Source organism: Bos javanicus, chromosome 9, assembly GCF_032452875.1.
Source record: "Bos javanicus breed banteng chromosome 9, ARS-OSU_banteng_1.0, whole genome shotgun sequence".
Taxonomy (NCBI): domain Eukaryota; kingdom Metazoa; phylum Chordata; class Mammalia; order Artiodactyla; family Bovidae; genus Bos; species Bos javanicus.
Genome location: NC_083876.1, coordinates 60,688,518 through 60,714,275, shown reverse-complemented (window position 1 = coordinate 60,714,275; position 25,758 = coordinate 60,688,518). Strand labels below are relative to the sequence as shown.

The 25,758-nt window shown below is 42.8% G+C and overlaps 2 protein-coding genes and 1 pseudogene across 2 annotated transcripts in view; 2 read left to right on the top strand and 1 right to left on the bottom strand.

Annotated features, from left to right (window-relative positions):
- RRAGD (Ras related GTP binding D) overlaps positions 1–9,599 on the bottom strand; it is a 56,786-nt gene extending 47,187 nt beyond the window's left edge. The window contains exons 1-2 of the mRNA XM_061427828.1: positions 9,578–9,599; positions 9,346–9,393 (exon numbers count right to left, since the gene is read on the bottom strand). Coding sequence (XP_061283812.1) covers positions 9,346–9,393; positions 9,578–9,584 — 55 coding nt within the window. The 5' untranslated portion in view covers positions 9,585–9,599. The remainder of the gene's footprint in view (positions 1–9,345; positions 9,394–9,577) is intronic.
- LOC133253960 (large ribosomal subunit protein eL21-like) lies at positions 5,244–6,519 on the top strand (annotated as a pseudogene).
- A 760-nt stretch (positions 9,600–10,359) lies between the features above and the next one.
- The window catches only part of ANKRD6 (ankyrin repeat domain 6), a 182,501-nt gene continuing 167,102 nt past the window's right edge, over positions 10,360–25,758 (top strand). The window contains exon 1 of the mRNA XM_061427820.1: positions 10,360–10,449. The gene's annotated coding sequence lies outside the window, so the exon portion shown is untranslated. The remainder of the gene's footprint in view (positions 10,450–25,758) is intronic.

Sequence of the window (25,758 nt, the reverse complement as noted above, 5' to 3'; positions counted from 1 at the left end):
ATTGGAATGAAAACTGACCTTTCCACTCACTGCTGAGTTTTCCAAATTTGCTGGCATATTGAGTGCAGCACTTTCACAGCATCATCTTTCAGGATTTGAAATAGCTCAATTGGAATTCCATCACCTCCACTAGCTTTGTTTACAGTGATGCTTCCTGAGGCCCATTTGACTTCATATTCCAGAATGTCCGGCTCTAGGTGAGTGTGAGTGATCACACCATTGTGTTTATTTGGGTTGTGATCTTTTTTGTACAGTTCTGTGTATTCTTGCCACCTCTTCTTAATATCTTTTGCTTCTGTTAGGTCCACACCATTTCGGTCCTTTATCAAGCCCATCTTTGCATGAAATGTTCCCTTGGTATCTCTCATTTTCTTGAAGAGATCTCTAGACTTTCCCATTCTGTTTTCCTCTATTTCTTTGCATTGATCGCTGAGGAAGGCTTTCTTGTCTCTCCTTGCTGTTCTTTGGAACTCTGCATTCAAATGGGTATAGCTTTCCTTTTCTCCTTTGCTTTGTGCTTCTCTTCTTTTTACAGCTATTTGTAAGGCCTCCTCCTCTGAAGGACACACCAAAATTACAACTATTCACAGAGACAATGTTGATGAGAAAGACCAGAACCTGCCAGAAAAGACCTTCCATAAGACAGAAAGAAGGAATCACAAGACAGGTAGGAGGGGTAGAGTTGCAGTACAGTGGAGACCCATGCTCTTGGGTGAGCAACCCATAAACGGGAGAGCAATTACAACTGCAAAGGTTCTCTTCAAGGGAAGAGGGAACTGAGCCCCACATCAGTCTCCCCAGCCTGAGAGTCCTGCACGGGAAAGATGAGGCCCCAGAAAATGTGGCTTTGAAGGCCAGTGGTGTTTACTTTTGGAAGACCCAGAGGGCTCTGGAAAATACAGACTCCACTCTTATAGGGCACACATAAAGTTTCACCTGCTCTGGGACCCAGTGCAGAAGCAGTAATCTGAAAGGAGCCCGGGTCAGACCCACTTGCCAGTCTTGGAGAGTCTCCCAGAGAGGCAGGAGGAAACTAGAACTCATTCTGGGAACACAGACACTGGTCGCAGCCATTTTGGGGTGCTCATTCTACCATGTGGATGTTAGTGCTGGCAAGAAATTTTGGACTCCTCCCTCTAGTTTATTAGCCTCAGAACTCTACCCGTCCCCCCTCATTAGCCTGAGGCACCAGTACTGGGATGTTACGCCCAGCAACTGCCTGGGGCTGTGTCCCTGCCCACCAGCAGTCAGGCTGCCTTAAGAGCCCCTGAACCCACAGCTTCCCAGGACATGGTCCTGTCCAACAGAGGACCCAGGTCCTGGCCCCATACACCAGTCACAGGAGCTCAACCTGGACTCTCAGGGCCCTGCAGCCAGAGACTCCCAGACCTGGCTCCACTCACTGGTAGGCGGACAAAGACCCAGGAACACCAGAGTCCTGCAGCCTGCCATGGCAGGACCTGGTCAACCCACCAGCAGTCCAATACTAGCTCTGGGACCCCTGAGCCCTGTAGCTAGAGACCCCAGGACCTGGATTGGCTTGCTGTAGTGAGAACCAGTCCTGGGATTTCCTAGACCCCAACCCCATCCACCAGAGTGTGGACATAAGGCCTAGGACCACAGTCCCACGGCCTGCCTCCTCAGGACATGGCCAACACACCAGCCCTAGGACACCTGGACTCCAGACTCTAGCCTTGCCCACCAGCAGGCCAACTCCAGCTCTGGGACACCTTGGGTCCCAATCCAGGGTCCTGGGATCCAGGGCCATCTCCTGTGGGCTGACAGAAGCTTTGGGACCTCCCAGGGCTCCACAGCCAGAGCATCTGGGAGCTAGTGCTACCCACCCAGGAGCTGGCACTAGCCCTGGGCCCTGGGCCCACTCACCATCAGGTTAGTATCAGCTCTGAGATACCCGACTCCTTAGCCAGCCACTCCAGGATTCAGCCCTACTTAACCAGTGGCCAGCACCAGCTTTGGGACGTGTTAGCACCCGTGTCAGGAACTGGCCCCTCCCACCAGCACTAAATTTGGGGATACTAGCCCCACAACCACCCATCCCAGAATCCAACTTTGCCATCTGTGTGCCTGCGTTAGCTCCAAGACTTACTGGGGTTCTCCAGCCAGTTCACGAGCCAGACCCTATATAAGGCAGGGCCTGACCATCAAGCAGACTGGAAGCCAGCCATGCCTACCAGGCCGCCCCTAGTAATCAGCCCACCACAAAAGGGGGAATCCCTAGACCATGTAGCCTGGTGGCCAGAGGGGAGTGCACTACTTGGACACATAAGAAATCCCCTAAAAAGGCCAATTCTCCAAGGTCAGGAAACAAAACCAACCTAGAAGGTACGTATAAGTAAACCCAGCAAATTAGGCAGAATGAGGCAATAGAAAACATGTTCTAAATGAAGGAACAAGTTAAAACCCCAGAAGGAGAACATAAGTGAAGTGGAGATAGGCGATCTACCTGAGAAAGAGTTCAAGGTAATGGTGTTAAAGATTATCAAAGAACTCGAGAGGAGAACGGATGGACAGAGTGAGAAGTCAGATTTTAACAAAGAGTTAGAAAATAAAAGAGAAGCACCAGAGATGAAAAATATAATAACTGAAATGAAAAATACATTAGAAGGGAGACTTCCCTGGCAGTCTAGTGGTTAAGATACCCAGCTTCCACTGCAGGGGGGCTGGGTTCAGTCCCTGATCGGGGAACTAAGATCCCACATGCTATGAGGAGAGGCCAGAAAAAAAAAAAAAATTAGAAGGAATCAGTAGTAGTATAGATAACACAGAGGAACATGTCACTGAGCTGGAAGATAGAGTAATAGAAATCATTGAAGCTGAGCAAAAAAAAAAAAAAAAAAAGGATAAAAAGAAATGAAGACAGTTCAAGAGACTTCTGGGACAACTTCTGGGACAACATCAATGTTACTACTCCCATTATAGGGGTCCCAGAAGGAGGAGAGAGAAAGATAAAAGGGAGAGAGCATATTTGAATAAAAAGAGCAAAAAACTTCCCTAACCTGGGACAGGAAATAGATATTCAAGTCTGGGAATTAGAGAGTCCCAAACAGAATCAATCCAAAGACAAATATTGTATAACATCACTTATATGTGGAATCCAAAAAATAAAACAAATGAATGAATATAACAAACCAGAAACAGACTCACAGATACAGAGAACAAACTAGTGGTTACTGGGGCGAGGAATGGGGGAGGGGCAAGATGGAGTACGGGATTAAGAGGTACAAACTATTAATACTACATATAAAATAAATAAATTACAAGGATATATTATACAGCACAGGGAACAGAGCGAATGAATATTTTGTAATAACTTTACATGGTGTATAAACTATAAAAATTTTGAATCACTATGTTGTACACCTATTGGTGAATTCAGAAGTTATGTCAAATTCAGAGGATCCCAGGAAAGGTGTCTCAGGATATTTCAAGAGATAAAGCTTCATTCGAAAGGGAACTTGGGTTTTACTTCTCTCTGTCCTCACCTTTCTTTCTGCATGAAAACTGGCTTTCTGTGCTTCTCCCACCAGATGGCAGGAGATGGCTGCCTCACCTTGGAGGCCCAGTGACAGTGGGCTCAGGTTCTGGATCTAGACTATCCAGGTTCAAATCCTGGCTCCAACACTAATCAGCTGTGTGACTTGGATCAAGAAATTTAACCTCTCTGTGCCTTGATTTCCTCATCTCTCAACTGTTGTTAATGTTATATACCTCAATAGGATTGTGCTTAGTCGCTCAATCATGTCCGACTTTTTGCGACCCCATGGACTGTAGCCCCCCAGGCTCCTCTGTCCATGGGGATTCTCCAAGCAAAAATACTAGAGTGGGCTGCCATGCCCTCCTCCAGAGGATCTTTCCAACCCAGGGATCGAACCTAGGTCTCCCGCATTGCAGGCGGATTCTTTACTGTCTGAGCTACCAGGGAAGCCTTGCCTTTAAAAGTGAGCACTATATAAGTTTTAACTATTATCTTTGATTCCTAGGCAAGAAAATCTGGTTGGGGGACTTCCTGGCAGTCTAGTGGGTAAGACTCTGCCTTCCAATGCAGGGGTATGGGTTTGATCCCTGGTCAGGGAACTAAGGTCCTATATGCAGTGAGGTGTGCCCAGAATTCAATGGGAATTTGCTGTATGGGTCAGGAAACTCAAACAGGGGCTCTGTATCAACCTAGAGGGGTGGGATGGGGAAGGAGATGGGAGGGAGGTTCAAAAGGAAGGGGATATATGTATATCTATGGCTGATTCATGTTGAGGTTTGACAGAAAACAGCAAAATTCTGTAAAGCAATTATCCTTCAATAAAAAATAAATTAATTAAGACAAACAAAAAAAAGAGGCACTTGACTGTCAAAGTTTTATAAGTTGGGAAATTGATTACATGATTTACCCATGGTCACACACTCATTTTTCTACTGCGTAGTTGATCTTTATGATAATGATTAACAGAATCTCCTTATACATATATATAAAAAAATCTTACTGAGTTTGGGCCAGTGGTCCACTCCTAATGACCCAATCCTACTTCACACAGTCCTATATACTGCTACTCCTTCAGGGCACATATCTCAGCTCTAATTGAGCATTTGATTGAGGACTGTATTTACCACTAGACCTCAGGACCACTGCTTGTGCTCACTGTTTTGTTCTCAGCGCCTAACACAGCAGTCAGAATCTCTACGTACACCATTTACGTTGTATTTTCTGTGCACTATGGTAGCCCGATGGTGGTCCAGTTTCAACAAATATGCTGAGTGAACGGTCCAAGCCATTAGGGTGGAGGGTGTAGCTAGTGGCTGCAAAGGCTACCTTCATGAGTGGGGAGGCAGTTCTGAGCAAAAGGAGATAAGCTCAACAGAAACTTCCAAATAGACCTACTATTTGCTTCACGTGGCCAGGCACAGGGAATACAAAGTCAAACAAATGTCAGGCAGAGATTGTGGGTGGCATCATCCCCTGTCACTCTGTCCTTTAGTTTGATATCCCTAAGTGTTCTTTTTTTTTTAATTTTATTTTATTTTTAAACTTTACAATATTGTATTAGTTTTGCCAAATCCTAAGTGTTCTTGAGGATCAACACAGCCACTGAAGGAAGCCCAGGTACAGAGGCTGAATCATGATTGTTTACCCTGGGTATGATAATCACCCCCTCATTTCTGGGATCCAGTTGTGATCAATGACATGTAAGGAGAAATAAATTTAAGGGGCAGCTAAGAAGAGTTTGTTCCCAAATTAAAACACAATGGGAAGCGCTGTCCCTTTTTCCTGGTTAGATGTCAAGCCAAAAACAAAAGCCAGTAATGAGGTGGTACAGTAGCATAATAAAGAATCTAGGCCCAGATATTTTATTATGTAAGTTTTTACATGTTTAAACTGCTCTAGATAAGCATGCTCTTTCTTGCAGCCAAACACTTTTTAACTGATAAACACAGTCCCTTTACCTTCATAACTGAAAGTGAGCGAGAGAGACAAATCAGATAATCAGTAGCTTAAGATCAGAAACTCAGAAGGATGCCCACTACCAACACTCTTCTTCCACAGGGTACTGTAAGTGTTTAATTGCCTCATAAGATAGGAAAAAAGACAACAGGATTGTGACACTAAAAGCATGTACTATCCATAAAAGAAAAAATACAAAATTAAAAACTTTTTCTCAGCAAAGAGTCTGTTAAGAGAACGAGTGGAGTAAAATATTCATAAACCACATATCTGACATGGGACTTAATGTCTAGAATATGTAAAGAATTTTCAAAACTCAACAGTAAAAAAAAAATTCCAATTAGGAAATAGGCAAAAGACATGAAGACATGTTTCACCAAAGGTGTGGCAGATAAGCACATGAAAAGATGTGCAGACTTTCAGCTTCCAGTATTGACCAAAATGAGCAATCCAAAGGGAAAGAGACAAGGCATCTTTTTGTATACCTTTTAGAAGACGGAAGTCATTCCTCTGGCCACATCCATGTGAATCTACAAGAAAGGTGATGTTGTAGACATCAAGGGAATGAACCTTGTTCAAAAAGGGAATGCCCCACAAAGGTTCCCAATGGCAAGACTGGAACAGTCATGCTGAGTGTTACCCAGCATGCTGTTGGCATTATTGTAAATAAACAGGTTAATGGCAAGATTCTTGCCGACAGAATTAATGTATGTATTGAACATATTATGCAACCCATGAGTTGAGATAGCTTCTTGAAGTATGTGAAGGAAAATGATCAGAAAAAGAAGGAAGCCAAAGAAAAGGGTATTTAGGTTCCACTGAAGTTTCAGCCTGCTCCACCCAGAGAGGCATACTTTGTGGGAAGCAATGGAAAGGAACCTGAGCTGCTGGAACCCATTTGCTATGAATTCAAAACTCAGGGTCTATTTGCAAACATAAGATGAATAAAGAAGATGTGGTACATAGATACAACAGAATATTACTCAGCCACAGAAAGGAATGAAATTGGGTCATTTGTAGAGATATGGATAGACCTAGAGTCTGTCATTAGCAGAGTGAAGTAAGTCACAAAAACAGATATCGTATATTAACACATATATATGAAATCTAGAAAAATGGTTCACATGAACCTACTTGCAGAGCATGAATAGAAACACAGACATAGCAACACAGGTGGGGAAGGGGAGGGTGGGACGAGCTAGGAGAGTGGCACTGACATATACTCACTACCCTGCATAAAACAGATGGATAGTGGGGAGCTGCTGCATAACACAAGACGCTCAGCTCAGGGCTCTGTGATGACCTAGAGGGGTGGGAGGGAGGCTCGAGAGGGAGGGCATATATGTGTACACAGAGCTGATTCACTTCGTTGTACAGCAGAAAGTAACACAACACTGTAAAGCAATTATATTCCAATTCAAAAAAAACATAGGTTTTTCAGGGTGGATGTGACCAGCATAGGGATAGGAAAATGTAACAAAACAGAGCACCTAAAACTGACCCATAGATATTTGGAAACCATTATAAGATAGCTCTGGCACTGCGAATGAGAGGAGAAATTGAATTTCAGATGGAATGTGAAAAGCAAAACTTTATAACTTTCAGAAGAAAATATGGGAAAATGTTTTTATATCCTTGGAGCCAAGAAGGATTTCTCAAAACCCATAAATTAGGGCAAAAGACATGAGAAATTAACAAAAGAGAAAACAAGAAGAGTTAGCAAACATTAAAGATGAACAATTATACCTATAATTGGAGAAATGCAAATCACAGTATTTGATACAAATTTGTATTTGAAATACAAATCACAATAAGAAATCATTTCACACCCACAGGAAAAACAAGCACTGGCAGAGATGTAGAGCCAGGGGACTTTCATACATCACTGCAGGAATTAAAATTGGTACAACTGATTCAGAAAACCATTGGCATTACCTAGTCTGTAAATTTGAACATACTCGTACCTTAAGACCCAACCATTCCACTTCCAAATATGTATCTTAAAAACTCTTGCACACATACCTCAGAAGAAATATTTAGGAATGTTCATAGCAACACTGTGCAAAAGCAAAAACTGGGACAATGTCCAACACACTGTCTGAAAGTAACCTGGGCAAAGAAACTATGATATCTTCTCTCAATGAAATACCACATAACAGAGGAACTGAATAGTTGAATCTCAGAAACAGAATGCTAAGTGAAAAAAAGCAAGCTGAACCAGAATGGTGAAGAATGATTCCACTTAGAAAAAAGTTCAAAAACAGGCAAAACTGAACAGTGTAGTATTTAGGGCTACATATATTTGTGGTAAGAGAATTATTAACACAGAATTATGGATGGCCGTTTCCTTTGGAAGACAAAGAGGGTATGATTGTAGAGGGGGCATGTATGAATTTTCTTGAGTGGGAAGCCTTAGCAAGGGCAGTTTCAGGAATGGAAGGCAGAATGGTGGTCTGAAGGACCAATTGCAGCTAGTGATACAAAAGAAATCTAGTGTGGTCAGCTCGTTAAAGAAATGTTGCTGGTAATAGGAGCCAATTAGTTGGTTAGACGGCAATGGCACCCTACTCCAGTACTCTTGCCTGGAAAATCCCATGGGCGGAGGAGCCTGGTAGGCTGCAGTCCATGGGGTCGCCAAGAGTCAGACACGACTGAGTGACTTCACTTTCACTTTTCACTTTCATGCACTGGAGAAGGAAATGGCAACCCACTCCAGTGTTCTTGCCTGGAGAATCCCAGGGACGGGGGAGCCTGGGGGGCTGCCGTCTCTGGGGTCGCACAGAGTCAGACACGACTGAAGCGACTTAGCAGCAGCAGCAGCAGTTGGTTAGATGGCATCACTGACTCAATAGATTTGAACTACAGCAAACTCCAGGAGATGGTGGAGAACAGGGAAGCCTGGCGTGCAGCAGTCCATGAGTTTGCAAAGAGTGGTACATGACTTAGCAACTGAACAAGAACAATACTCTAACAAAGTAGTGAAAGCTATCATTGGTAGAGCCAGATTTTTCCTCAGGAAGCAGGAGAAGGTAGTGAGGTGGATGTGTGAGGTTGGCTGTGATGGAACTGGACAGAGGGGCAGAACAAAGTTGTAGGCTGCCAGCCTTCCTCACACACAGGGAGCTTTAGGATTCTCCTTTCATGAGATGCCCAAAGACCGTGTGTCCACTTGGAAATAAGCAAGCATGATCTCCAAACAGCTCACCCACTGTCTGCTTTGGCTCTCATGAGGCCCCTCTGCCAGGAATTCCCATTAATTAGGTGAACTCCAGGAGTTGGTGATGGACAGGGAGGCCTGGCGTGCTGCGATTCATGGGATCGAAAAGAGTCAGACACGACTGAGCGACTGAACTGAACTGAACTGAAGGTCTGGGAAGAACTGCAGACCAGTCAGCTCCCAGGAGCATTCGAATGTCTTACAGACTGGATTCTGTTCCTTTCAGCAAGATTAATGTGTGATTGCTCTGACTGCCCACGAATGCAACTTCAAACTCCATCTCATCTCCACTCTGTGGTGATCTCATAAAAGCCTCCTGGAGGAATGGAGCACTCTGTATCTCTGGATGTTTATTCAATGGACTAGCTTGGAAAAGCCTTTAATCTGGAAAAGTGTAAGAAAGAAACAGTCACACTGAAAGGTAACGGGTACTTTGACCTTGGGGGATCACCTAGCCCTCACTGGTGACCTACCTGGAGAGAAATTCAGAGCTGATGGGCAAGGAAAAGAAATGTATTCTTCTAATAGCTCGTGATGGGGAATGACAGGGATGGGGACAAATCTGAAGAAGGCCAAAGGACTTCAGAAGAGAGATTTCACATCCTGCCGAGTAAAATTCTAGTTATGACTTTGGGATTGGGGAAGTTCAGAAGTTGGAAGAAAATCAGTCACTTACTCTTCCCTGGTGTGCAGTACTGCTTAGATTCATTCTGATTGATGTTTCCTGAAGGACAGAGGGAGACACATATCTTAAGAAAACATAGGAGATCATCACGTTTCTTTTCCCCAGGTCTATTTCAGAGGGAATACGAAAAAAATTCCGGTTAAAATTAAGCTCAGGTAAGCCGGAAACTCCATTCTGGGGTTTCACCTCCCTCTCCATCTCCCTGTGTTCAGAGAGTAGATACCTGTCATGCTTCTTCAAAAGGTTGAATGAGATCCTTCCTACTCATTCATAGATTCATTCAACAATAATTTATTGAGCGCTCGCTGTGTTCAGGGAACTCTTCTAGACACGGAAGAAGTAACTGAAAAATAGACAAAAAACAGACCGAGTTAGTGTGTAAAGCGTGATTTGAATATAGGAGGCTGGACCGTTCAATGCTTCCTATTTCATTAAAAGATGCTTCCGAGAAGCTACTAACCGACAAGCTGTTTGGAATAAAGGCTTCCTTTCTTCTCTTCAGCTTTCTAATGAATCTGGATCTTTCATCATTGTTGTCTAGCTTCCGTTGAGACATCTCAGCTAAGTGAACTACGAATACATTGAAATACACACTTGGCCACAGGTTGAAGGATGGTTTCTCCTCCCGAATTCCCTCTCCCTCCTAACAAACCTGGCAACCTGTGCTCCGAAAACCTCACCCAATTGCATGCCCTGGCTCCTCTCCCTTTTGATAAGGAGGCCTCTCGGCAGGCGCCGAAGGCGCGGCGGCCGGGCAGGGAGCTGGCTGCAGAGCGAGGCCAGCGGGAGGGCTGGGGGGCCCCACCTCGCCCCGGGCCGCCGCCGCGCCCGAACCGGCCGCTGCGGGGCGCTGCGGCCCCAGCCTCCGAGCGCGGGCGGGCGGGGCGGAGGGCCGAGCGGGCGGCGGGCGAGGCGGTTCGGCCACAGGTAACCTGCGGAGCGGCGAGCGCAGCCCGGCGAGCGTCGGCAGGAGGCGGCGGCGCTGGGCGGCGCCGAGGCCCAGGGGCCGCCGGAGCCAGCGAAAACCCGTGCCCACCGAATCCCCTCGCCTCCCACCCTGTCGTCAGCATCGGACCCTGCGGCGCGGAGAGAAAGGTACTGTGTGACCTCGCCGGGTCCTTTCCAGACCTCTCTTTCTCCAGGGGCTGGCGCCCCCTCCTCCCGGTGTGTGTGTGGGGGGCTCTGATCCGGGGAGGACGATGTCGCGGATGGGGGCTCCCCCAGATTGCTGTCTGTTTGGGGGAGAGTCCCAGACCCAGCGCGATGCCGCCTTTCTTGCGGCCTCCCGGGAAGCCGTCGCCTGAGGTTGGGAGGGGGGAGTCCTCCCCTGGGCACCTCCCTTGTCGCTTTCCTTCATTTGCTTCCCTAGAATATAGAACTTGGGGGAGGGGGCAGAGAACTTTCTTGCCTTTGCACGTCCCCTTCCTCTTGCTCCAGTGAGCTGAAAGAGTTTGTAGAAAGTGGTGGTGGTGGTCGGGGTGTGTGTTTGAGGGGAACAGGGGTCCCCAGGTATTCCGGACGCGGAGACCCGGCAGTCTTGGGGCGTAAAAGGAGGGTCTCCTCTGGTCGCCAGCGGCCCCCGCCGTCCCCGGGCCTGCGGTCGGCTTCGGAGTGACTGGACTTGGCTGGGACGTGCCTGCAGCCTGGTCCCTTCCCTCACCCCTTCGAGGACCGCAAAGGGGCGCAGGCGCCGGACCGTGGGGACTATTCTGCCCGGGGGAGCTCCGTTCTGGCATTAAGCTCTGTAAAGAGTTAGCAAGTGGCATGTCCCAGAGCTCGAGGAAGCGAGCACGTTGTTTGGTCTGAATTGAGACATCAGTTCACCGACACTTGTCTTGGAAATTTCGGTGTGGTGCTTCCGGTAGATTTGAGGAGGGGGAGGGGAAGTGGCGTCTATTGCTTGTTACCAGAGAGGAGCTTCAATTTCCTAAAGCGGGTCAAGCATGTTTTCCCTAAAGCGTGGTGAGATGGTGCAAGCGGTCGTGGAAGAAGTTCCCTTTGGGGTTATGAGACTAAGTCTTGATGCGTCTTGTTAGGTTGTGTGACTTTGGAAAATTCACTTTTTTAAGCCTCGGGTAAACTGGGTGTATTTGTACATAACCTGGTAGTACTGTTATAGAAATTAAATGTAAGTGAAAAGCTTGGCATAGAGCTCTTGAACGTTGGGCATCCTTTCTGTGAGCCTGTGGATGAAGATAGTCATTTCACGTTTAGGTAACATCTACTAGGCCAGTGTTAGTGGGAAGAACTTGGGCAATGAATACAAACACACCTGGGTCCATGGTGGTCCCACAGTGTACTGCTGGTCTCTGGGGGAAGGGGGTCCCATCCTTAAAATAGCAATAGCAGCCTTGGTTCTCCTGGTGTCCTACCTTCTGACTACACTTGTTTATCTTCCATCATCCTTAGCAGCTGCTTAATATATTGTAAATGTAGAATTTTTAAAAAAATTAAAGATCCTAATTAGAATTTTCTGCACTCTAGGTCATAAATGAGGAGGGGAGAGAGGAAGAAGGTGGAAAGGAATAAGAGCCCAGGAAAACAACTGATGGCACATTGGGAGATATAAACCAAAGGTGATAACAAAATGCCAGTTTGTTAACTCCTGGTTCAGTGGTGGCACCAAAAATTAACCTTCGCTTCTCACTCAGACCCATGAGCCTCTCCAGAGCCCCTCCAGATAAGTACATAATCCAAGTAAAAGCAGACAGTTTGCTTAGAGACAACTCTGCTTAGAGACAAGGCACACATCCAGCTCCCAGGGCACGCACATGCTGAAATTCTGGGGCTGCCACTCTGAACTATAGCGTGCATTCAGAAAGCAACAAACGGAGAAGTACAAATTAAAAAATAAGAACAGAAGACACACCCAGATAGCTGAAGAACCAGAGCATCCTTAGAAACTTGCAGCCCTAAGCACTCCTCCCCATGGCATTCCACTTCTCTTTTATCTCCCAGAGGAACCACTAGTCTGGCTTTTGTGTTTATTTCCCCATTGCTTTTCACACTGAGTATCTGATATGAGAAACTCTGTGGAAGGCAAGTTTCTAAATAACCATTTTCACGGGAACCTGGAGCCTGTAGAACTTAAAAGCAGGATATTGAGAGTAAGATGCAAACCACAAAAAAGCTGAAAGTATCAAAGTGCTGGGGTGAGCAGTCTCTCTGTCACGCTTTGCCCCCGGTTTTGTTGGCAAGGCCTCGCGGGTGTGTTCTGTCTGTATAGGGGAGGCCCAGTCTCTTCAAACATAGCTTGGAGGCTATAATTTTGAAAGCTTTGCTTGAGTCTCTAAGAATTGGAAAAACAGTAATTTGCATGCATGTGTTTTAGAAGTCTTTAAAAAAAATACCAATTAACCAGAGGACATTGTATTGGGATTTGAAGGATTAAGCCAACTGAGAGTGACCTTTAAAAACGGTTTTAACCTAAATTCTTCTTTTTCTGGTTGTGATGTTTGTGTTCGGGACTTTTAAGTTATTTCTTTGGGTTGACTCACAGCTCTCCTCCGTGAATCGTACACATTCAGTCACTTCTTGGGTAATCAGAGATTCCTAAACTTGGTTTATGGTGCCTTTTGTATCTGAGTAATTTTTTCACAGTGCCCCTAGTTTTCGGTAGCTAGTAAGTAGTTAGGTTGAAATAACGTAATACGTATTTATATCCTAACAACATAGAAGCTGTTTGAAGGAAAATGACACACATAAACTAAGAGAAAAAAATTCGTATCATTCTTAAATAACCAGTTTCAAATGGGATGTGTGTGTGTGTGCGCGCGTGGGATCTGATTGGATCCCACTCTCATTTCCTGTCCCACATTAATTTTTCTGCAGCACTCGCTTTTTATCACAGCAACCACTGAAAACCCACGCTTTGCAGAGATACAATGTCATTGGTGGGAATGTGATAGGATCTGATTTGGAAACTGTGAACTCCACCAGCCTGTAGGTGCAACGTCCAGCGTGTTGAGTACGCTGTTTCCCTTGAAATTTTCAGAAATCCTGAGTTGTCCCTGTGAATTTGCTACAGCACTCCCAGTGCCTTGGTGAACAGTTGAGGAATTGTTGGGCTAAGATAAAACCTGCTTCCCAGGAGAGACCAGTTAACTAAGGAAGGTGTCTGCCTGAAAAAGCCCCAGGTTAAGCTTCTGTGTGGGTTTCCCAGGTGGCTCAGTGGGTAAAGAATCTGCCTGCACTGTAGGAGATGCCGACAGACTTGGGTTCGATCCCTGGGTCAGGAAGGTCCCCTAGAGGAGGGCATGGTGACCTAATCCAGTATTCTTGGCTGGAGAATCAGAAGAGCGACCTAGCACACATGATAGCTTCTGTGTGCAGTGGGCTGCATCTTGGTTTTCTCCTATATGAAATAGAGTTGGCTCATAATACTCTTTGAGAGAATTAAACTAGATAATATACATAAAACCACCTTTTAAAGACCTGGAATACAATGGAGTCTCAAGAAATAATAGCTGTTTTAATGGTTGTTATTATGTATGTGAGTGCTAAGTTGCTTCAGGGGTGTCTGACTCTTGCGACCCTATGGATTGTAGACCACGAGGCTCCTCTGTCCATGTGATTCTCCAGGCAAGAATACTGGAGTGGGTTACCATGTCCTCCCCCAGGGGATCTTTCCGACCCAGGGAACCCACGTCTCTTATGTCTCCTGCATTGGAAGGCGAGTTCTTTATCACTAGTGCCACCTGGGAAGCCTGGTTGTTGTTATAAATAGTACCAAATCAGTGTCCAGTGATGGGTATAAGTCATTGCTCATATTTAAGAACAGTGGGTGCTCGAAATCTCTGTTAGCAAATAAACTATGAAGTAACTAGTTTACATTATAGGATGATTTATTGTTTTTTCAAACAGAAAATTCTGGTTTACTATTGTGATGATCTTTGATTTTATTTAGACCATCTTTGGAATACTCATTTTCAGTGACCACCATGAGCCCTGGTTTGGACTGAGCCTGTATTAGTGCACTGATGGAGGAGCCTGGTAGGCTGCAGTCCATGGGGTCGCTAAGAGTCAGACGTGACTGAGCGGCTTCACTTTCACTTTTCACTTTCATGCATTGGAGCAGGAAATGGCAACCCACTCCAGTGTTCTTGCCTGGAGAATCCCAGGGACGGGGAGCATGGTGGGCTTCCGTCTATGGGGTTGCACAGTCGGACACGACTGAAGCGACTTAGCAGCAAAGGGGGTGTGATTGTCTTATGTCTTGGGAAGTTTGAACATAGGTGATAGGCTGGGAAATGTTTCAATTAGGATTTAATTTCTGTGTATACTTTTAGCACAGAGAGGCAGATAATCTTTTCAGATGATGTACATATATATATTTTCATTGTGTTTGTTTATTTTTGGCTGTGCTGGGTCTTCCTTGCTGCTCACAGGGCTTTTCTTGTGGCAAGCTGGGCTACTCTCTAGTTGCGGTGCACAGCTTCCTTACTGCAGTGGCTTTTCTTGTTTCTGAGCACGGGCTCTAGGGCTCTTGGCTTCAGTAGTTAGTTACAGCATTTGGGCTCCATATTGCGGCTCTCGGGCTCTAGAGCACAGGTTCAATAGTTCTGGCACACCGGATTAGTTGCAGGTGGGATCTTGCAGGTGGGATTAGGCAGGTGGGATCTTCCTGGATTACGGATTCGAACCCGTGTCTCCTTCATTAGCAGGCTGATTCTTTACCACTGAGCCACCAGGGAAGCCCAGATGATATGGTTTTTATTAAATTGCAGAGCATCCCATGATAATGCCTATCAAAAAGAGATACTCTTCCAAGGAAAGGCTGACTTGGATAATGATATCACAGATGGCTGTCATAGTTCCTTTTAAGAAACAGAACTTTCTTCCCTTGTCCTTTCCTTGTCCAGATCCCAAGTCTAAGCTACTGCTGCTAAGTCACTTCAGTCGTGTCGGACTCTGTGCGACCCCATAGACGGTGGTCCACCATGCTCCCCCGTCCCTGGGATTCTCCAGGCAAGAATACTGGAGTGGGTTGCCATTTCCTCCTCCAATGCTTGAAAGTGAAAAGTGAAAGTGAAGTCGCTCAGTCGTGTCCGACCCGTAGCGACCCCATGGACTGCACCCTACCAGGCTCCTCCGTCCATGGGATTTTCCAGGCAAGAGTACTGGAGTGGGGTGCCATTGCCTTCTCCCAGTCTAAGCTAGGACCGGGTGATATTTTAACAACTTTGAAGAATACGCTCAAAAATACATTCATCATAGTGATGTTTCCTTAGCGTAGTTGTAGATTATTATTGTTGCGTTCTTCAGTCATTTATCATTGGGAAGCCTGTACAGAAGCATAGGTGATACTTCCAAATTGACCTTAAATTTTTTTTTTCTGTTTGTTTTGGTTTATCATGTTGAGGGTTTTTTCCCCCTCTATAAAATTTGGGTATATTTGTGTGTGTGGGAAACTATTTGATTCTTCTGAACTGATTGTTCTGTTTTTCCATTTCATGCCTATCTATAGATTATCAGCATTATTTTTCTTTAACATATTGCTCCCTTTTTAAAAAAATAACAATTTCATGTCTTACCTTGGTTAGGCGGATTATATTTAATACTGAACATCTTTTTAAAAAAATGTTTATGGCTGACTTAACAATGTTATATTAGTTTCAGGTATACAACATAGTGATTCATGATTTTTATAGACAATACTCAGTGTCTTATGGCTTTAGGGTGTAAAGTAGAAAACTACATTGTAGATATTGAAATGTGGATTCGAATGAATTGCTTTCTTCCTTTTGTCTGCAACTCTTATTTAAAAGAAAATTGAGCCAAGGAGCAACTAAGCTCGTGTGCCACAACTAGGGAAAGCAACAGGCAGCAACGAAGATCTTCACAAACAAAAATAAATAAAATTATTAAAAAAAAAAAAAAAGAAAATTGAGAGTCAGAAAGTTTGAGCATCAGTTTAACTGTTAGAATCTGATATTCACCACAAAGTACTTTATGAAATGCTTTACTTTTTTTAAAAGGTTGTTATCCATTCATGGTGATGGTGATTTAGTTGCTAAGTCATGTCCAACTCTTGCAACCCCATGGACTGTAGCCCACCAGGCTCCTCTGTCCATGGGATTTTCCAAGCAACAATACTGGAGTGGGTTGCCATTTCCTTCTCCAGGGGCTCTCCCCGACTCAGCAATCAATCCGGGTCTCCTGCACTGCAGGCAGATTCTTTACTGACTGAGCTACCAGGGAAGCTCAATCCATTACAGTTATTTTAATTATTATATAGTTATTATGTTGGCCGTATTTCCCCTGTTATATAATACATTCTCGGAGCTTATGTTTTACCTCATAGTTTGTACCTCTGTCCCCTACCTCTGTACTGCCCCTCCCTTCCCCACTTGCCTGTCCCCACTGGTAGCCACTAGTTTGTTCTCTGTATCTGTGAGTCTGCTTCCTTTTTGTTTGTTTCAGTCACTAGTTTGTTGTATTTTTTAGATTCCACATCTAAGAGATTATCATTCAGTATTTGTCTTTCTCTACCTGACTTATTTCACTTAGCATAACGTCCTCCATGTTCATCCATGTTGCTGCAAATGGCAAAATTCCATCTTTCTTATGACCAAATAATATGCCATTGTGTAATGTGTGTATGTGTGTTGCACATCTTCTTTGTCCATTCATCTGTTTATGGACACTTAGGTTGCTTCTGTATCTTGACAGCAGTTGTAAATAAGGCTGCTATGAGCATTGGGGTACATGTGTCTTTTTGAATTAGTTTTTTGTGTCTTTCAGATAAATACCCAGGAGTAGAATTGCCGAGTCACATCATAGTTCTATTGTTAGCTTTTTGGGAAACCTCCATACTGTTTTCCATACTGACTGTACCAATTTATATTCCTGTACCAATTTATAACCCAGTGTACAAGGGTTCCCTTTCCTCTACATCCTTGCCAACGTTTGTTATTTGTGTTCTTTTTGATGATCGCCATTCTGACAGGCATGAGATGATATCTCATTGTGGTTTGGATTTGCATTTCCCTGATGATTACAATGTTCAGCATCTTTTCATGTGTCTGTTGACCATCTGGGAAATCTTAATATCTTCATATACAATTAGGAATGCATATGTAAGGATGAAAAGATTTAATTTAAATTTGGGAGTTTATTGATAGCTAAATGGACTTAATTTCAGTGATTTGTTGTTTTCAGTTCAGGAATGGAGATTATGGGAAATATTTCTGTCCATGATAGTAAAAAACATTAAAATACATAAATTTATATTAAAAAATTGAATTTAATGGAGATACCAGCAAATAGCAACCAAAAATGGAAAAGTAGTCCAAAGTAAACTAGTATTAATAACTAAACAAGAATCAGCAAGGTTTTTTTGTTGTTGATTTTTGGTAAAGGACATATGCTTTGAGTAATGTTTATAAAAGGAATAAATACAAAAGAATAAGGTCAATTTTCCTTACAGATATTAGGTAGATAAGAGGTGAAAATAGAACTTAGTTCTCTCTTGGTTTTCCACATCAACTCTAGGAATCCTGCTCTCTATCATCTTGTTGAGTTGGGTGGAGGGGCATGTCCGGGGCCTTGGGGAGGATGGAAGGACATCAGGGAACATGGTGTGGTCCAGGCTGCCAGCTCACTCTGGAGCTCTAGACAGTTTCTGAGAGCCTCAGTTTTCTCTTCCCTGAGGGGACTAGACCAAAATATTGCTTTAAAAAATGTATGGTTCTGTGAAATTATCCATATTCACAGGGTAAAATCAACATTCTTTTTCTTCCACACTTCTGAAGGTAGATGCCGTGGAGTCAACCTGATGATCTGTGGACCAGAGAGAACTAATGAGATTGTTAACTTGACGTAACCTGAGGACTCCCTTTTATTATGAGCTCCAGTCGCTTACTGTGTTAAGTCCTTTCAGACTGTTCATGCCTGTATGAACACTCGGGAATATAAATCCAAAATACCATTCTATGTTAAAACCTGATTCCAAGGTCAGAAAATTTATACTCTTATTACTGTAAATTAGAGTTTTCAGTTTTTAAAAATGTCAGCGTTTTATTCTAACTCTGGGCAAGTCCCACAGAAATCTGATATACAGGGAAATTGCCTCCAGGTGACAAGTTTGGTAAGTATTGGGTTTTTCCCCCCTTTGCATCTTTACAGGAATTTTAGACTTCTTAAAATGAACATATATTCAGTTTATGATCATAAAAATAAATATATCAGGTATTCATAAAAAGCTGTAAAATCATACAAGAAAATTCAGTGTTAATCATATGTATTAAAAAAAAAACTCTGTTCCCATAGTGGAACTATTAGATATTTTAGTAACTAAAATATTTGTTTAATAGGAGGTAAAAATGTAATAACATGAGATGGGCCTATTTTATCATGGTTAAATGGTAGTGATTTGAATTTATTATTGAGGATAAAAATAAACCAAATCATGAACAATTTGACTTGGAAAATTTCAGTTCAGATTTTTCACAAAGCTAAATTTTTTCTCTTTCTTTGTCAGGATAACATGTCTCATGCCAGTCTTTAAAGTTACTTTTTAGCTAGAAAATACCAAGTGAACAGTGAGTCCCAGCATGAAATTCAGGATTTGACCCAGTTTAGGTACAATGCTGAAATGCATTGTGTACTATTTTGTATTATGCCATAGATAGTCTAAAATATTCAAGTACCACAGAGCAGACTGCTTGAACCCACATATCTGGATGCATTTGACTATCCTAGTTATGCCCTATGTTTGCAGTTTTGGTTAACCTTTGATTAAGAGGCATGCACTTCAGAGCTGATCTTACTGGGTAAGATGCCTGGTTCTGGCACCTATTGGTTGTAAAATTTTTGACAGTTTACTTAACTGTCCAACTGCCTCGGTTTCCTAATCTGTAAAGTGGAGGTTTGATACAGTTTTGTACTCTGACTATGGTGATAGTTACATGAATCTGTGAATGTGATAACATTCACAGAACCACACACACACATGCACACACACACACATACCCTGAGCTCGTGGGAAAAGTGAAATCCAAGTAAGTTCTGTAGTTAATGGTGTTATACCAATGCCCATTTCCTTGTTTTGATAATTGTACTCTGGTTATGTAAGACCGTTGGAGAAGGAAATGGCAACCCACTCTAGTATTCTTGCCTGGAAAATCCCATGGACGGAGTGTGGCGGGCTTACAGTCCACAGAGTTGCGAAGAGTCAGACACGACTGAGCGACTTCACTATGTAAGACATTACTGTTGGGAGATAGGGTACATGGGCACTCTCTGTACTATTTTTTATGGTGATGTACATGACATGAAACTCACCATTTCAGTAGTATTTTAAATACGCAGTTCAGTGGCATCAGTTTCAATCTCAGTGTTGTGTAACCATCACCACCATCGGTCTGTAGAGACTTTCATCATCCTGAACTGAAACCGGGTACCCACTTAACAATAACTCCCCAATCTCATCTCCCCCAGACACCTGGTAACCACTGTTCTACTTTCTTTCTCTGTCAATTTGACTACTCTAGATGCATTATATAAGTAGAATCATACAGTGTTTTTTCTTTTGTGTGTGGCTTATTTTACTTACTGTCATGTCTTTGAGGTTCATGTACTATTTTTTTTTTGCAACTTATGTGAGAAAGTAATATTGTTTCAAAATAAGGTTTTTTCTTCTATTTTCTTTTTTGTGGCTATGCCACCCAGCATGCAGGATCTTAGTTCCCTGACCAGGGATGGAACCGGTGCCTGTTGCTGTGGAAACACAGAGTCCTAACCTTGGACCACCAGAGAATTCTCTCAAAATAAAGTTTAAAAAAGAAAATAAGAAACAAATATCCCATTGATGGTGCCCCACTGCTGTACCACACCAAAGCATAGAGGTTAGGGACAGTGCAGGATGGCCAGGAAACCCAGAGAGTGACATTACCTCTCTTTCTTTCCTCCTCCTTATCCCCAGTCATAGGAGAAGAGATGAAGTAATAGCTGTGTTCTCTCTTGCATAGCGAAGAGTCTGCATTATTTATTAGTAGATTGCTGTATCAACCTGAGGAGAAGCTTTTAAATCTCCCACTATAATAGGGATTCCTGGGCTTCCCTGATGGCTCAGCAGTAACGTATCTACTTGCCAATACAGGAGACCAGGGTTCAATCCCTGGGTCGGGAAGATTCCCTGGAGAAGGAAATGGCAACTCATTCCAGTTGCCTGGAGAATTCCATGGAGAGAGGGGCCTGGCAGGTAAGAGTCCAGAGGCTACAAAGAGTTGAACATGACTTAGAGACTAAACAACAACAACAAACTAGGGATTCTTAACCTGAGGTTCAGGACCGATGGACTGCAAAGGCTCTGACAGCTTCTAGAATTTAGGTGTGAGTACTTAATGCTCATTTGTATATATGAAAGGGGAAACATTCCATAACTTTCGTTATATTCTCAAATGATTCCCTAACCCCAAAATAGTAAGCACTACAAGAAAATATAATTTAAATAGAATTTATAGAGCTCTTCCCACCCTATAACAAGCTTTTTCACTTGGGTGTCTTAGCCCCTTTCAGTTTTCTGGTGTTATCTTTCCCCTTACCAGGCTCCAGAGGCTTTCTTTCTGTTCAAACCTGGGAGAAGCCTAAATAGTTCTTTTCCCTGAGTCTCCAGCCATTCTCTCCTGTGTCCTACAAACTCCAGGATCCTCAAGTGGCCCCAGAGTAAACCATCTTCAAGTCTCCAGTGGGCAGAAGTGGAACTGAGTGGGACTGAGTGGGATTCAGACTCTCTGGAGAAATTGTCATTGTTCAGTTGCTAAGTCATGTCTGACTCTTTGCGACCTCATGAATGACAGCACACCAGAGGAGCCTGGTGGGCTGCCGTCTATGGGGTCGCACAGAGTCGGACACAACTGAAGTGACTTAGCAGCAGCAGCAGGCTTCGCTGTCCTTCACTGTCTCCCAGAATTTGCTCAAACTCATGTCCATTGAGTCAGTGATGCTGGAAAAATAGGAAGAAAATAATACTTGAGGTACACAGCTATGGAAAACTCAGGAAGTGGTTCTGAATGACTGATGTTCAGTAGATTCTGCCCTGGGGCATGCAAATTTAATTTTCAGATTGTTTTCTGGTTTACACTACACTTTGTGTTACAAATGTATTATAAACGTATCATACAATACATTCTACCTTGTGGAGTATCCAGTGGTTTAGGTGAACTGTTGCAATCCTGGCGTGCTGCGATTCATGGGGTCGCAACACGACTGAGCGACTGAACTGAACTGAACTGAATTGTTATAAAAGATGTTAGGTATCAGAATTTATTTAATAAAGAGAACTCCCCAGTCATTCAGACTGGTTTTTAACTCATATAAATGGATTGCACAAATGGGAAAAACTGTAACTTGCAAGTTTTTCTTATACATGTGATTCTCTAATCTTTGCATTCATCTTAGAAATCCTTCAATAAATCGTGACTTGACTCATTTATTCAACTCAAGTATATTCTGTTAGAGTAGGCTAACTCCTGTAACAAATGTTTCCAAATCTCAGTGGCTTAAGCCAGTAAAAGTTTACTTCCATCTAACCTGAAGTCCAAATAGGTTATTCCTGGTTCGGCAGCTCTCCTGGTTAGCTCTTCTTCAAGTGATTCGCAGATAAAGGGTCCTTCCATCTTGTTATACCGTCATGAACAAGGTGATTTCCAGTTCACTACAGGGGTGAAGAGAGGGTGGGAAAGTCATACCAGAATAACTCCCTCCACCAGCAAGTAAAAACATTACTTCTACTCACATTCCATTGGCCAGAACCAGCTCAAATCCCCACCTCAATTTATGGAGGCTGGGAAATATATGTGCCTTGGTGGACAGCTGCTTCTGAGCAATAGTGATATACTTTAAAAGGGGAACAGAGCTCGTTGATGGCTAAGTAGCCATCTTTTATATTAACATGCTAGTCTTTAACTGGTCAGTTCAGTGTAACTGCTTCATATGATTTATTTCTCACTTTCCAAACAGCTATATATAAAGTGTTATGTTTTTGTAGTGTAAGGTGTGGGTAAGACCTTCCTACAGGAAACAATTTTGTCATAATTCTTGAGTAAATAGAAATAGGATTAAACCATTTAGTTTCATACATTTATTAGGGAATGAAGTGTATTTTGTTTATTCAGAGTCATCCAACTCCCTAGAGAATTGCACATTTGAGAAAGATGGAACAGAGGAAGATTAGCCAAGAACAAGAATATGCATGTCTCATTGGGTTCACGAATTTTCTTGTAATAATTTACTTCCAGCTGCTGGCAATAGGCAAGTATGAAAATTTTCCTCTTCAAAAAAAAGCAGTCTTCACCATGTGATATATTACACAGTCATAAATTAAGTGCAGCTTTTACTTATTTGCTATTTGTTGTTGTTGTTTAGTCACTAAGTCATGTCTGATTCTTTGGAACCCCCTGGACTGCACACCAGGCTTCTCTGTCCTCCACTATACCCTGGAGTTTGCTCAAATTCATCTCCACTGAGTTGGTTGAGTTCATCTCATCCTCTTGCCTTCAGTCTTTCCTAGCATCAGGGTCTTTTCCAGTGAGTCAGCTCTTCGCATCAGGTAGCCAAAGGATCAGTCCTTCCAATGAATATTCAGGGTTGATTTTCTTTAGGATTAATTGGTTTGATCTTCCAGTCTAAGGGACTCTCAAGAGTCTTCTCCAGCACCACAGTTTGAAAACATCAATTCTTCAGCACTCAGCTTTGTTTATGGCCCAACTCTCACATCCATACATGACTAGTAGTAAGTGGAAAAAACATAGTTTTGATTATACAGACCTTTGTCAGCAAAGTGATGTCTTTGCTTTTTAATATGCTAAGTTTGTCATAGCTTTCCTTCCAAGGAGCAAGTGTCTTTTAATTTCATGACTGTAGTTACTGTCCGCAGTGATTTTGAAGCCCAAGAAAATAAAATCTGTCCCTGCTTCCACGTTTCCCCCTTCTATTTGCCATGAAGTGATGGGACCAGATGCCATGATCTTAGTTTTTTGAATGTTGAGTTTTAAGCAGCTTTTTCATTCTCCTCTTTCACCCTCATTAAGAGTCTCTTTAGTTCCTCTTCACTTTCTGCCATGAGAGTGGTATCATTTGCATATCTGAGGTTGTTGATATTTCTCCCAGCAGTCTTGATTCCAGCCTGTGATTCATCCAGCCTGGCATTTGGCTTGATGTAAATAAGCAGCGTGACAATATAATGGAAACTAAAGTTGTAAGATTTGGCCGTATTTATTTACTTGAAACTATTTTGTGCCTTGGAGGGTGCCATTTGACTATATCCAGCATCTGAAAGCTAGAAATGGAGCATATTGAGGGATTAATAAAATATCATGTGAAAGACCCCAGTACCTACTTGGAGTCATAGAGAAAGTGGTCCACAACTTAGTAGTTACACCAACTATACGGGCATATGGGCATATCTTGTTTCATTGCTCTTTGCTTTATTGTGCTTCACATATACTGCATTTTTTTTTACAAATTGAAGGTGTGTGGCAACCCTGTATTGAGCAAGTTCATTGACACCATTTTTCCAGTGGCATTTGCTCACTTTGTGTCTCTATGTCACATGTTGGTAATTCTTACAATATTTCAAATTTTTTCATTATTATGATGATGTGTGGTCAGTGGTCTTTGATGTTACTATTGCAAAAAGATCATGACTCATTGAAGACTCAGATGATGATAAGCATTTTTTGGCAATAAAATATTTTAAACTTTTTAAATAAATAGTTAAAATTAACATATGTATATTTTTAAGTCATAATGCTGCTGCTGCTGCTGCTAAGTTGCTTCAGTCGTGTCCGACTCTGTGTGACCCCATAGACGGCAGCCCACTAGGCTCCTCTGTCCCTGGGATTCTCCAGGCAAGAGTACTGGAGTGGGTTGCCATTGCCTAATGCTATAGCACACTAAATAGACTACAGAGTAGTATAAACATAACTTTTATGTATACTAAGAAGCCAAAAGACTGTTGTGACTTGCTTTATTGCATATTTAGTTTATTGAGTGGTCTGGAACCAAATCCACAGTGTCTTTGAGGTCTGCCTGTAGTAACGTTTCATTTATCTGTTTGTAGTTGGGATTGGGCTGTTTTACTTAAGGAAGCGGTGCCAATAAGTAATATTTACCACCTTTTAGGTCCTAATTTTTTTGCATAATTTTCTTTTTTAAATTATGAAAGTATGGGACTTCCTTGGTGGTCCAGAGACTCAGACTCCACTCTCCCAATGCAGGGGGCTGGGATTCGATGCCTGCTCAGGGAACTAGATCCCACATGACAAAACTAAGACCCAGTGCAGTTAAATACATAAATAAAACTAAAAGAATTAAATTATGATAGTATGATAATACATTTACGGGCGACTTGGAAAATACAGAACAAAGTAACATATAGTTCCACTATATATTACAATTATTTTTTAAGTAGATAAAGATTTTTAGTTGGAGTTTCAATATCAAACTCTCAAAAATTAGTAGGATGAATAGACAGAAAAGTAGAAGGATATAGTAGACCTAGAAGCACCACAAACCAATTCAACATAATTAAGATTTATATAATTTTTACACAACAGTAGGATACAAATTCTATTCAAGTTCCCATAGACTATAAACCAGGAGACACTGGAACATATCCAGGGCATAAAACAAGGTGCAAAAATTTCATGATCTAAAGGTATTGAAATCATACAGAGTCTGTTCTCTTAGCACTGTGAAATTTTGTTAGAAATCAGTATCAAGAGATATTTGAAAATAACCCACATATTTTCAAATATAATGTGGCATTTACCCAAAGAGATTTTTGACTTAGCCATTGAAAGCCTCAATAAAGTTAAAAGACTGAAAAAATAGAGGGTGATTGCAGAGAAGAAAGCATTTAAATGAGGAATTAATATCAACCTAATTTTAAAAAAATTATATTTTATGGTGCCATGTTGGAATTAAAGATGTACTAAACCAAAGGACGGAGAAAGCAATGGCACCCCACTCCAGTACTCTTGCTTGGAAAATCCCATGGACGGAGGAGCCTGTTAGGCTGCAATCCATGGGGTCGCTAAGAGTCGGACACGACTGAGCGACTTCACTTTCACTTTTCACTTTCATGCATTGGAGAAGGAAATGGCAGCCCACTCCAGTGTTCTTACCTGGAGAATCCCAGGGATGGAGGAGCCTGGTGGGCTGCCGTCTATGGGGTCACACAGAGTCGGACATGACTGAAGCGACTTAGCAGTAGCAGCAGCAGACCAAAGGTCAGCAAACTATAGCCATGGGCCAAGTCTAGCCTACTCCCTGTTTTGTAAAATTTTTTAGAACATAGCCATATCCCTTGATTTCCATCCCGTCTGTGGCTGCTTCACACTATACTGGCAGAGTTGAGTAATTGTCGTAGAGACCGCATGACCCACAACATGTAATGTA